Raw genomic sequence first — 14,648 nt, forward strand, 5'->3', positions numbered from 1 at the left:
CACACACACACACACACACACACACACACACACACCATCTGTAAACTGCAACCCTATGGTAGGATTTACAATTGAAATATTCTTAACATGGCACCTGTGGCATTTATTAGCCTTACAGACAACCAAATTATAAGGTGAGATCACCAATTCATATGAAATTAAAAGTCTGTAATCAGTCTTTATAAATATATGTTATTAATAAATCAAATTCATATATTTTTAATTTTTTTTTACTATATAACAAAAATAATATAGCCATAGTGGTTGTGCAGTGATTAGGGCTGGCTTAGCTTCCATCCTTCTGAGGATTTTACCAACTCAGGGTAAAATGAGGATCCAGATTATTGGGGGCAATATGCTGACATTCCTAGAGTGCTATAAAGCACTATGGAGCAGTATAAGTGCTATTGCGAAATAATATTCTGGATAACTGGTTGTTTTGTATTTGTACAGAAAAGATATAAATAAAACCTTCCGTCAGCAGAAATACAACCTGAATAAGATTAAATTAGCTGTCATTAAAACATAAGCCTTTGCAATGTTCAAAATTTATAATATTTTGGATATCTATTAATTATTTGGCATACACAAATTAATATTTTTGGATTCAACACAATTGAACTATTTACTGCATGAAAATTTATGACTGAGAAACAGAAATGGATTTTTCATGCCCTGAATATTGCCAACAAATTAGTTGTTCAACATTGATAAATATATTACCTCAATTAAATATGGATTGTAGTATAGAAAATTATAATTACATTAAGATATGTTCATCTTTAGGTTTATAGTGTTATATAATATTTCATATCATTCCAAGGTTTATTGCAATGCATCAAACAATTTTAAACACACTGTGATTGTATCTAAAATATTTATTCACATTTATTTAGTTCAAGAACTAGGAAATAAAGATTTATAGGTAATTATTTTTCTAGGATTATTTTAACTTTCATGAGAATAAGTATCAGATTTAAAAGTCTGTCCAAGATCTTCAAAATACCAGTATGTCTCGCATCATTTAATTCTGGAAAAAATACTTTTCAATTAAAGAGAAACTATGTACTTTAATTAAGGTATCAAAATAATATTTCAGTGGTATCTAAATATAAAACCAAGGATGAAAGCTTCCTTGAATATGTATGATTTAATATAAAAGGAAAAAATAATGACATTGTCAGAGGTATATACTACAGGCCACCTAACCAAGCAGAAGAAATAGAACTTTTTGCTACTCAGCTAATAAATGTATGCTGGAAACAAGGCAAATAGTAATAGGGGACTTTAACTGCCCTGACATCAACTGGGAGACAAACTGCATCAAGTGGGAAATCAAACAAGTTCCTGACAAGCCTAGCTGACAACTTTGATACTCAAAAGGTAGAAGAGGAAACTAGACGATCAGCTATATTAGACTCAATTCTTACTAACAACAATGAAATGATAGAGTGGGTTGATGTTGCAGGAACTTTAAGGGAAAGTGACCATGCCATATTGGAAACAATAGACCAAAATAAAACTAGTGTCTTAAACTTTAAACTTTAAGAGTCTAAAAGTCTGATTTCAACAAACTTGGAAAAGATTCCATGAGGGATTCCCAAGATTCTAACATCTTGGGAAGTTCTGAAAAATTTTATTATAAAGCTCAATCCAGCACATTTTTTTTAGATATTGATGAAATATTCTATTCCACTTGAAAGTCTTTTGGGCATCAAAAATTGATCAAACAGCTGTTCTTCCTTTATCAATTAATTTAATATCAGTCATTGTGAATCATACAAAGTTATTTTCAATTAGCATCAGCAGCTTAACTGGCCATTCAGAAATGAGCAAACAATTGCTTCAATCTGTACTCCAAATGTTAATATAGTCAAGTTTCCTCTGCCTCTCAAAAAATAAATCCAATTATTTCTTGAAATTGCGGGAGAGATATTTTAATTTGTGGAAATATGAACAGCTGTTTGTTCTTAAATTTAAATAAACATGGACTATTCAAAGGAACTTATGCTAAGCATTCAAAAATGTTTAGACTGTATGTCACTATCGTAAATGACAATGCAATTGAACTTTAAAAATAAATATACTTACTCTTCATCTTCTCATAAAATGTACTCTAAAATACACATGTGTTGTTTCCATTTCATCCTTATCCAAATTTATAAATGTAGAAGGTGTACCTTTCATCTATACAGACTATAATCCAACAATTTTAAGATTAACAAAATAAACAATTGTTAAGGAAATTTAACAATTTACTATAAACGTGTCATTTGAAAAGCTTCTACAAAAAAAATCCTTCTATCATTTTATTAAAGAATGGGTTTCAGCCAAACAATTTATTTCATGACTTCTTTTGTTTAGCATCAGCTAGAAGAAAGCCATGCAAAACTAACCAACACATTGAAAGAATAAACTTAAGCAATTAGAACTGCAACAATTAGAAGTAACGTTAGTTATATCTTTTTTGGACATAGAACAACCGGCAAACTATTTATAAAAATTGGATGTAGTGGAAATAATTGACACAAGAAGTATAATTTTTCTAAACTAAAAATGTTCAAAACTAAAAGTTCTTAAATACGTACAGATTGTTTGGTTTTTCCTTCTGACTCCTGCTTAATAAACTTATCAATGGCACTCAGAGCAGAACACTTCTTATGTACTTTTTATGTGGAAGGGGCTATTTGGATAGGGAGCTAAATATCTTTGTTGTCAAAGATGCCTTATTAAAAAACCAAACAAGAAATTTTAGCATTCAACTGGATCTCATTTTTGAATGAAAGTGGAAACTAATCTGTGTTTCTGTCTCTAATCTCTAGCCAAATTGCATTGCAGAGCTGCCATATGAGTTTTTCCATAAATAGCACAGGATTTTCATAATCATCTTCTTCTGCATTAAATCCATATTCTAGAATCAAAAATTATTTCTGTGTATCAAACCTTGCATAAAACCATTGTATCTTGAACACTCTCCACTTCTTAATATACTTTTTAATTTCAAGTTTATTATTATTATTTCCATAATATTTAATTATTATTTATAAATAATGTTTCCAAGTCTTGCATGATTGTCTAAACAGGTTATAAATAATGGCATCTGCAAAGAGAAAAAAATAAATTAAGTTGCTTGCTGCAATCACGTGAACGAAGTCCCATCTTTTTATGTTCGTTGCAGGCTTATCTGTTGAAGACATTTTCTCCTCACTAGTTAATGAAGGGATAGAAATAAATGATAATTCCTTCTTCTACTGTTTGGTGCCAAAGCCATATACTATTTATACAGAGGTTTCTATTTAGCAATTAAGCAGGAGATAAACTACAAAGCTAACAAGAGGCTTGGTGTTCACAGTTTAACAACTCACTTTTACAACTTCCCCACACTTCAGATAATATTTCCTTTGGAAATAATAAATTGAATGCTGATCTATTGTAAATGGCCATTATGGAATATTAATAGTTAACATTAATGAATGTAGATTAATAAGTAGAGATATAGCACTCAGGAGCTATGAAACAGTATGACTTTTACATACACGTGGCATTGTCACTGAAAGAAACGCAGATGAAATTTGCCTCTAATACAGGACCTAAGATCAAATAAGTCTTAAACATTTCCTGATTTTATACAGAACATAATATTTCTCTGTTGTTAAATATTGAAAAAAGTGGCATGGTTTCATCTTAAAATCTGTTCCCTCTAAAAATAATCCATCCTTAATCAATTTTATATTGCAATAAATAAATGTATATTCTATTTTCCCGCTAGGTGGAGATATTACACCATTTTGTGCCACCAAGCAAAGGGCAGTAGTTTGGTAGGTCTTTCATTGAGGAGTGAATGGCAAGAACAGCCAGATTTGAAAAGCTTCCTTTCTAAATTACTGTTTCTGCCCACTTATCCAGGAAATTAAATATTACAAGAGAAATCTCTGTGATATATTGCTTTTCTCTCTTACATTAGTTTTAAACGTTATTAGATTCTATCGGATTCCAAAATGATCAGAGTTAGGCTTAATCCATGTTTTATAACAAAGGAACCAATGTATCTTTGTACATAATTGAGGTTGTTATTTACATGAAAAAGTTACAACTGTTACAAGAGCTTCAGTTTCCCAAGATGATACTTGGCGATGTTGTGAAGCACAATTTCCATATAAAAATTCTCCATTACCATTTCTGTACCGGTAATAGTTTGAAGAAATATATTAAGAACTTATGTCCCTATAGACATGTTTTTAAAAAGTAAAAATAAAGTCATGATGGAAAAAATTCAGAATATGTAATAAAACTAATAAATTACCTTTTTTCATATTTTACAAGTTTATGGCACCTGATATTAATCAGTCTGAGGATGGGCTCTAAATATTGGTTGCTACTGCTATAATTTTTTTGTAATTTCATAGATTTTTCACAAGGCAGAGCAATCTGTACTCCATTTAATGCTAGAATAGAGTGTTGTTTAATCTTTCAACTATATTGTTAGTCCTATCGCTAACCTTTTATTTTTAATTTTTGCCACAGAGAAGAGCATTAAGGACAGCCTCTGAAAAACTCAGGAATCGTTCCTCTTTTTCTACAAATGTTGTTTATAACACTCCTGGAACCCGAGTTAATCGGTATATCAGCCGCTTAATAGAGGCTCGGCAAACTGAATCAGAAATGGCAGATCTAAACTTTTTTACTCTAAGGTATAAGCAGATAGAACGTGAGCAAAAGGTAGGTGAGACACTTTTAAAAGATTGGTTGCATCTTTTTGTGTGTTTACAGTTTTTATTAGTTTATAAAATAAAATGCAAAAATGTAAAATCAAGTAGTAGAAAAAATAGGGGAGGGAAAAGAGACGTGTAGACAAGAAGGGAAAAGAGAAAAAAAGATGTTCACTTATGACTCCCTCTGGTGCACTAGAATAAAATAGTAAAATCAAACCGCAACTTTTTACTTTTACATAGGAGTATAAACTAGCTATTTCTATAACAAAAACTTATCTAATCAATAAAATCCAAAATCAAAGCTTCATTTTTCCCCCTCATGCACTAAGTCCAAGCAGTTCCAAATAGAAACAGAAGTACTTATGGGTGGTTTTTTTCATTTTAAATAGATTTGGGGATCGAAATGTGCTTCCTTTTTTTTTTGTATAGTTTGCTGCCGTCAACATATATAAGATATACACAGTGACGTGCGGTGAGCTTCATGGCCAGTGAGGCAAGCGCAAAAGCCCCGCTGAAGCCCCGGCGCCACGTCCGCCATAGAGCGGGACCCTCACCATCCATGAAGCTCACCGCATGTCACTGATCTATACACTTGGCAGGACCTCCTGCCCCCCCTCCCTCCACCCAGGACCTCCCCCCATGTCCCTCCACAAGCCCCTACCCCACCCCCCAGGTGCCCCTTCCCTCCCCCGGCCCCGAAGCCCCCCAACCCTCGCGGGGGAGCACTCACCTGCCACTAGGGCTGGGGGGCCACTACCGCCTCCCTCCGCGCCCGCTGCCATGGCCGCCACGCCCACATGGAGCTGCCAAGGCAGCGCTGAATGAGCGCCAATCGAGCTATGCCAGCCAGAGGAGCGATGAGCCACTGATGGGCGGAGGCGACGGGCTCCTGAGTGCATGCAGAACGCCTTTGGGATTGCCAGGGAAGAAGTTGGGGAGCGAGGGTCGCCCGGACCTCGCAGCTTCCCCACAATCACTCCCGCAGCGTCTGCTACTGCTTTGGTACTCTAGCAAAGGAGGAATACAATCAGTGTTTTAGAGTGCCGGCAGGGCTCGTCCGCCATTCAGTGAAACATGTTTCGCTGAATGGCGGCCGAGCTCTAAAGTGCCGGCATGCCTTCCGGGCGGCATGCTGGCACTCTAAATGGCAGGGCTTGGCCGCTATTCAGCGAAACATGTCCTGGTTTGTGGCCGGGCAGCACGCTTGCACTTTAAAGTGCATGCCGCCCAGCCACAAACCAGGACATGTTTCGCTCTATGGCGCGCCGAGGCGGCATGGCTTTAAAAAATAAAAAAATAAAATGAAAAATAAAAAGTGAAAAATGAAAAATGAAAAATAAAAAGCGGTAGGATCACCAAAATCAAAAGATATTATTTTACCATAAGTCCACCAGGCCAGCTTCACTCTTTTCTGAAAAAGGCTTCCTGGGTGGTGGGGGACACCCAAAGAGGCATCTTTGTAGAAACCTTGTTCTATATTTATTCCAAATTCTTAGAATGGCATGTCTAACAAAGTGGTTGTTAAAATCAACATTTACTTTAACTTCATCATACAATAAATAACTGTGCCATTCAAACCTTAGTTCAAACCTTATAAATCAAGTAGCCTCTTATTCTGGAGCTTTACCCACTCCTTTAGCCAGACCAAATAACAAGTTTCAAATCTGGTAAACTCAAACTCCCTCTTTCCTTAGCATCTTGCGATAGTTTATGTCTAATTCTTGGGTTTTTTTCCTTGCCATATAAACTTGGAAATATACATCTGTCATTATTTAAATGGAATATTAGTGGTAAGTAATGGTAATGTCTAAAACTGTCCAAGCATTTTTGATAAGACATTCATCTTAATTACAGAAATTTTACCCAAAACTGATAAATGAAATATGTCCCATCTTAGTAAGTCCTTTTTAATATCATTCCAGAGAGGCACATAATTATTTTGAAACAGTTCTATGTTTGTGTTTATCAACATAGCCCCCAAATATTTCATCTTTTTCCTGAGTCTAAAATCATTTTTAGTCAATATATCCAAGTCCTAAGAGGACATATCAACAGTCAGCATTGTTGTTTTCTGTTTGTTTATTTTAAAACCCGCTATAGCCTCAAACACATTTAATTTCCTCATTAAATATTCTATATTGCTTTTTGAGTCCTACAGGAATATAACCAAATCATCAGCAAATGCCCTTAATTTATAAACTTTTTTTTGATACTTATATCTATTGTTTTTTCATCTTGCCTGATATCTCTGTTCAAAACTTCCAGCAACAAAATAAACAACAAAGGAGATGGGGGCATCCTTGTCTCGTATCCTTTTGAATTTTACATGAATTAGTTAAATCACCATTTATAACAATTTTTGCTTGCTCTGACATGTAAGCAACTTTGACCCCTTGAATAAAGCTCTCTCCAAAGTCCACTTCTTCCAGCACTTTAAACATAAAAGCCCAATTTATATTGTCAACCACCTTATCTGTATCTAAGAATATTAGAGGTGGCTGTTTCTCATTATGATATTGTACCTATTCAATAATATTCAAAACAGTTCTCACATTATCCCTTAATTGTCTTTTTGGCAGAAAGCCAGATTGGTCTTCATGAATATACTTATAAAATCTTCTTTAGTCTTTCTGCCAAAACTGCAGCATAAATAATAAAAATATAATATAATAAAATTGGTCTGTAATTCTTTGTCTTCATAATATTTTGACGCTCCTTCGGTAGGTTCTTTCTATGTTTGAAGTATCTTTACTTCCTGTATATACCTGAAACGTGGTTGCATCTTTTTGTAAATGCAAGATTTAGCCTTCCAAACCTGAGCTCCTTGAGATATTTTACACAGCATTCTTCAGCTGAAAGAAACAAAAATGAAAAAATACTTTCAGGAAAGGATTGGCTTCATTCATCACAGAATTATTATTTCATCACTGTAGTTTTAATTGATTGTGATAATGTTCCAAGTTACGTAGGATAGTAAATCTTGCCTTAATATTACAGCAATGAGTGAAAGGAATCTCTGTATCCTCTTCCTTCATTCTTTACATGTAAGGGAAAAGCAAGTAAAATGTACTTTGCGATATCAGATAGTTGTTTTGCCTGACTGTAGGACCCTAATTTCTCTCTTAAATTATCAGGATATTGTAATCCTTTCATAATTTTAGATCAAAACTATCCTATTTTGAAAAAAAATATTGAAGGAAACTTGGAGCAGAGCTTTGTTCATATTAGCACTTAGGGTTTCAAAATTTTTATCTGTAGAAGACTAACATACAACAAATGTGTACTCTTTTTTATTTATTCAGTTAATATTTGGCAGTTTTCCCTACAACTGTTTAATCATTTTTGTTTTTACTAGCTACTGCCACTAAGTTGTGATATTGTTTGTTGGGACTGGCTTTAATTCAAGATTAATTATATAGTATTTGTGTATTTTGTAAGAAACAATGTTTAACAAACAAATTGCAGTGATAAGCAAAAACACAGCTTGTGATAAAGTAGGGTTGACTTCATCCTAGATAAACAGTTTCACCAAGAAAAAAAATATTTTCTTCTGGGGAAAGGATGTCAATATTTTTCATGACTTCATTAAGAAACTAGAGAACTTTCTTGTAAATGCAAGAAATCCTTTTCATGCTGAACTTTTTCTCCTAGTCTCAGAAATCAATTTGTCCTCTCCATTGAGTTATTTCCTATGGATCATTTCTTCCTGAGAATTATTGTACCTTTATTCAACTATCTTTTTCTGTAGGTTTGAATGAATTATAATAATCTAACCTATTTAAAAATGTATACATCCTAGCTTTGTGGAAGCTCTCTGAAATCAGTATGGGTAACTGTAGTTAGATAAGTCTGCTCCTAAAGGAAGGTTATTAATGATAGTTAATAAAATATTGATACTTCCAATATAATGAAAAATTAAAAAACCATGCGAGCTTTGAGTGGAAATGAAGGCTGCTATGTTACAGCACTTTTGAGACCTGAGATAACTGCAGAGATTGCATTCTACCTTTCCTTTCCAGTCTGAGGTATAAAGAGGCTACTGCTTGCCTTTGCTGTTTTCTGAATAGCATACAATATACTTTCAAGAATAGCACACATTTATCTGGGATTCCCCCTCCTCCCACTTCTTTTCCTGATTCCAAGTTAAAGAGTGATGTAAAGACTTATTTTTTCCAAATCTAGGCTAACTCTAAATATTTAAAAAGAAATATGTAACTGGCAAAGTTCAGGATTTTAAATCACTTTCTGTACTTCATTTTTAACACAATTGTCTTCGGAATCACAAAATGCAAAGCAAATGGCTAACTAAATCGGTCTCTCTCCCTCCCCTCTTTCATTCACAGTATCACCAACTTCAAGATGAATATTTCACCAGTGCTGTAGTCTTGTCACTGATTCTAACTGCCTTATTTGGCCTTGTCTATCTTTTAATAATACCACAGTAAGTTATTTTGTTTCCAACAATTTAAATGCCAAGTGCATTTATATTGGTAAATAACTATTTTGAATGTGCTTTGTATTCATTAAAAGTGTCTAAGTCTTAAATTCTATCCAACATACTAAAAAACCCTCAATTAATGTCTTTTAGCTTTGAAAATTTTCCATTGCTCTTTAACTGAAGTTAATGGGAACAAAGCTAATGCAGTGGATTGCTTGTGGAAAAACAAATCTTGTAGGAAGTAATAAAACAAAGACATTTTTACATTCATGCATAATAAGAAGCAAATTTGCTTTTGTTCCTACTTTCATCTTGGAGCTAGGAAAGTTTAACAGAGCAATATCTGCATTCATGGCTTTTCTAATGCTAATGGAAATTTAAGAGCCAAGGATTCAGTGCATCAAAAAATCAGTGTAAAGAAAATCGAAGTGTTAAACAGATTATATATAAATTGTGTACCATAATGTCTTATTTACTTTTTTCCCTTCCAGTACAACAATATGGTGTCCTAATACAGTCTGAGATCAGGGATTCTTTTCTTTAGGGTAAAGATTACTTCATATAAGTTTTTTAAATATTTGTTTCAGGGGAGAGTTAGTACATATTCATCCATGGGGTATTTTTTTATTTGTTTAAAAGAGGTAGTATTATTTATTTTATCTATTTCTTTCTACTGAAATATAAAAGTAGATTATGGCTTTTTTTCTAACAGAAAGAGTGATTAATGACTTACCTCAGTTTGAAAGAAATGCTTCCACATTCTGCTAAGGGCTTTCTAAAAGGAATTAAGTTAATGCTTTATGAAACTAATTTATTCCAGGAAAAATAAACCAGAAAGTAAGGAAGCAAAGTACTGTACATAGTTTATATTTTGTCTAGTGTATATGGAAAAGAATTGCACTATAAAATCAAATATGATTTGTTTATATACAGTTAATATTGATTAAAGCCATCAGGAAAAAAATGGATGATTGGCAGAATGAAGGAAGGAAATAGAAAATATACATAAGTAGCATCAAATACTCCCCTTGGAAGATCTGTAAGCTATTATTACAGCTATGTCAATTTGTGAAAATGCAGCTATCCAAGTAAATTCCACAAAAGGAAGGGTCTAACCATTATGGAAAGCTACATTCTTGGAAAGAGTATTGTAGAATTGTTGCAGGAGATATCTGCACAATTCTTTATTGTTGCAGAACAAGAAAAGTTGATATAACAATCCGCTTTTCTTTTTCTTCCATATGACCAATGTACTTAAGAAGATATTTAACTTCTCCTAGTTGTCTCCTATTATTTTTATTTCTTAAAAATAAAAATATTAAGTATCTATCACTTATTTCATATAACTCTCATTTTGTGAGATACTCAGGAATTGTTATCCAATCTTATTTTTATATGTAGTTTTGGACTCAAAATAACTTGTCTTGATATTCCTCCTTTAATAATAAAATTAATAGTCTTACAAATTCACTTAAGGAGTATTAACAAAAGATTGAAAATATCCTGGGGTGTGGGGAGATGAACTGTATTCTAAATGGAAAGCAATGCAACTTCTGTAACCTTATCCTATCTTAGTTTAATAAGTAATGTGAAAAGAATTATGGAAGAATCTCACTTTTGGTTGTAGTAGGGAAATAATCCAAAGAACTTGTATCTAGCTTCTTAGATATTGATCTGGAATAGAAAATCTAAAATTTTAACTCTTCAACAGCAAAAAGGTGGATGGGGTGGGGTTCCTGACTATTTGGAAAAATATTTAATTAATAATTAATTAGAGCATCTGTCAGAGCCCTGACAGCTAGGATGTTTGGCTGAATACAGTTCCTCCTGCAATGCCAGCCAATTTGCAGTTTTTGAAAAAATGGAAGTCTTTGGAATAGGGGATGACCAAGATCTATTTGACTATAGAGAACTGTAGATAGTCTGAAGCTGTTATAAGCAAAATATATGTGTACAATAGCAATGAGGATGTGTAGACTCTAGAAAGAGTCCAGAGAAGAGCAACAGAGATGATTAGGAGAATGGAAGCTAATGGATGATTATGAAGAATGGTTGCAGGAACTGGGTATGTCTAGTTTAATGAAAAGAAGGACTAGGGGAGACATTATAGCAATGTTTTAATATCTCAGGGGTTACCACAAAAAAGAGGGAGTCAAACTACTATTCTCCAAAGCACTTGAGGATAGAACAATAAGCAATGCATGGAAACTAATCAAGGAGAGAAGCAACTTAGAACTGAGGAGAAATTTCCTGACAGAACAATTAATCAGTGGAACAACATGCCTCCAGAAGTTGTGAATGCTCCAACACTGGAAATTTTTAAGAAGTTTTTGGATAACTATTTGTCTGAAGTGATGTAGAATTTCCTGCCTAGATAGGGGGTTGTACTAGAAGACCTCCCAAGTCCCGCCCAATTCTGTTATTCTATTCTATTCTATTCTATTCTATTCTATTCTAATAGTGCTCTGAGAAGGTGTTTATTCATTGTTCCTCTATTTGACTATGAGTGTTAATCATAGGACTGATGGAACTTTATATCTAATAAGTAAAATATACCTTTCCATACATATGCTCTGAATTTCCTGCCTCTATCAGGATTTTTTTAAAAAAATATTTGTATTTTAAATACAAATAATATAAACATAATACATATACATCTGAATATAAAAAGGGAAAAATAAATATTACAGTGCACCCCCCCCCAGAGACGATGGTTCTTTTTCCTTATAAATCTTTTTCTATAACAAAGATATACAATATATTCCAATTGTGCCCTATCCCCTTCAAAACAACATATATTATTGAATAGGTTTATTCTCTTTGCCTTCCACCCACACTGATCCCCCATATTTCATTATAATTGTTTGCTTTAATCATCCCTTTTTAAAATGTGGAAAGTGATCATAATACAATACTCCTTACTCTCACATTCCACCAGAATTCTCTAAGAGCAGGCACAGCCTACCTACCCAGGTTAGAGACTCAAAATACCCAGGTAAAAATTAAATGGAATGAGAAAAATGCTAAGGAAGTTACCAAATGGATGTTAGCCCTTGAAACCATAGAGCTACATACATAAGGTGACCAGACATCCCGCTTTTGGCGGGACACACCCGCTTTCCAATGCATTTTCCCGCGTCCCGCCCGCCTTTTTAAAAGGCACGCTTTTTTTGGCGCTCGCAGCTCCCGCCCATCAGCTGCTAGCTTGGCTCATCGTTCTGTTCTCTATCCTACCAGATGAGCCAGCCCAGCAAGCTAGCAGCTGATGGGCGGGAGCTGCGAGCGCCAAAAAAAGCGTGCTTTTAGCCTTTTACCTACTACCTACAAATTTAAGCCAGCCCAGCCTGCCGCTCACTGATTGGATTGGCCTGGACTCCAGCCATTCAGTGAGCTGGCTGGGATGGGAAATTTTCAGCACGCTTGCGCGAGTTTCCATTTCCTTTCGACAAAAGACGAAAGAGGTTGCAGCTGCGCTGACTGGTGAGTAATCTAATTCTAATCGAATTTTCCGCTCGCCGCGGCAGGAAGAGAGGGTGGGGGCAGCTGCAGCCGCCCGCGGCAGAGAAGTTCCACGCGGTTCAGGGGCTCCCGCCGCCCGGCAGAAGCCCCTGAACCGCGTGCGGGCGGCTGCCCCCTCCTCCTCCCTGTCCTCCTGCGGCCGCGAGGAGTAGTCCGTTCGTGCAGAAATTGCCCGCCCCGGCTGAGTGAATTGGGATCGCCTGCGGCCGTGAGGAGTCCTCGCGGCCGCAGGCGATCCCAATTGAATTCACTCAGCCGGGGCGGGCAATTTCTGCACGAACGGAGTATTCCTCGTGGCCGCAGGCGATCCCAATTCACTCAGCCGGGGCGGGCAATTCGTGCAGAAATTGCCCGCCCGGGCTGAGTGAATTGGGATCGCCTGCGGCCGCGAGGAATACTCCGTTTGTGCAGGAGTCCTCGCGGCCGCAGGCGATCCCAATTGAATTCACTCTGTGCGAGCGGCTCGGCTGCCCCCTCCTCCTCCCTCTCCTGCGGCCGCGAGGAGTAATCCGTTTGCGCAGGAGTCCTCGCGGCCGCAGGCGATCCCAATTGAATTCACTCTGTGCGGGCGGCTCGGCTGCCCCCTCCTCCTCCCTCTCCTGCGGCCGCGAGGAGTAATCTGTTTGTGCAGGAGTCCTCGCGGCCGCAGGCGATCCCAATTGAATTCACTCTGTGCGGGCGGCTCGGCTGCCCCCTCCTCCTCCCTCTCCTGCGGCCACGAGGAGTAATCCGTTTGTGTAGGAGTCCTCGCGGCCGCAGGCGATCCCAATTGAATTCACTCTGTGCGGGCGGCTCGGCTGCTCCCTCCTCCTCCCTCTCCTGCGGCCGCGAGGAGTAGTCCGTTCGTGCAGGAGTCCTCGCGGCCGCAGGCAATCCCAATTGAATTCACTCTGTGCGGGCGGCTCGGCTGCCCCCTCCTCCTCCCTCTCCTCCTGCGGCCGCGAGGAGTAGTCCGTTCGTGCAGAAATTGCCCGCCCCGGCTGAGTGAATTGGGATCGCCTGCGGCCGTGAGGAGCCCTCGCGGCCGCAGGCGATCCCAATTGAATTCACTCTGTGCGGGCGGCTCGGCTGCCCCCTCCTCCTCCCTCTCCTGCGGCCGCGAGGAGTAATCTGTTTGTGCAGGAGTCCTCGCGGCCGCAGGTGATCCCAATTGAATTCACTCTGTGCAGGCGGCTCGCCTGCCCCCTCCTCCTCCCTCTCCTGCGGGCGTGAGGAGTAATCCGTTCGCGCAGGAGTCCTCGTGGCCGCAGGCGATCCCAATTGAATTCACTCTGTGCGGGCGGCTCGGCTGCCCCCTCCTCCTCCCTCTCCTGCGGCCACGAGGAGTAATCTGTTTGTGCAGGAGTCCTCGCGGCCGCAGGCGATCCCAATTGAATTCACTCTGTGCGGGCGGCTCGGCTGCCCCCTCCTCCTCCCTCTCCTGCGGCCACGAGGAGTAATCTGTTTGTGTAGGAGTCCTCGCGGCCGCAGGCGATCCCAATTGAATTCACTCTGTGTGGGCGGCTCGGCTGCTCCCTCCTCCTCCCTCTCCTGCGGCCGCGAGGAGTAGTCCGTTTGCGCAGGAGCCCTCGCGGCCGCAGGCGATCCCAATCGAATTCACTCTGTGCGGGCGGCTCGGCTGCCCCCTCCTCCTCCCTCTCCTCCTGCGGCCGCGAGGAGTAGTCCGTTTGTGCAGAAATTGCCCGCCCCGGCTGAGTGAATTGGGATCGCCTGCGGCCGCGAGGATTCCATTTGTGCAGGGGTCCTCGCGGCTGCAGGCGATCCCAATTGAATTCAATCTGTGCGGGCGGCAGCCGCTGCGCCCACGAGGAGCTGCCTCTTCGTGAATGGGATCGCCGCCTCCGAGAGCATGGGCGCAGCGGCTGCCGCCCGCACAGAACATCGTGCGGGGGTCCCGCCGCCCGGAAAGTTATGGAAAGTTATCTGCGGGCGGCGTCCGTTCGTGATTGGGATCGATCGCCGGGGCAGCCTCTCGCTTC

The 14,648-nt window shown here is 38.5% G+C and overlaps 1 protein-coding gene across 1 annotated transcript in view; it reads left to right on the forward strand.

The window, feature by feature from the left end:
* Positions 1-14,648, forward strand: part of ADCY1 (adenylate cyclase 1) — a 261,866-nt gene that overhangs the window by 213,343 nt on the left and 33,875 nt on the right. The window contains exons 9-10 of the mRNA XM_014060098.2: positions 4,525-4,719; positions 9,056-9,153. Of these exons, the coding sequence (XP_013915573.1) occupies positions 4,525-4,719; positions 9,056-9,153 (293 nt within the window). The remainder of the gene's footprint in view (positions 1-4,524; positions 4,720-9,055; positions 9,154-14,648) is intronic.

This window comes from Thamnophis sirtalis, unplaced genomic scaffold, assembly GCF_051295495.1.
Source record: "Thamnophis sirtalis isolate CommonGarterSnake01/CBP01778 unplaced genomic scaffold, rThaSir2_p1.2 scaffold_4, whole genome shotgun sequence".
In the NCBI taxonomy this organism is placed as follows: domain Eukaryota; kingdom Metazoa; phylum Chordata; class Lepidosauria; order Squamata; family Natricidae; genus Thamnophis; species Thamnophis sirtalis.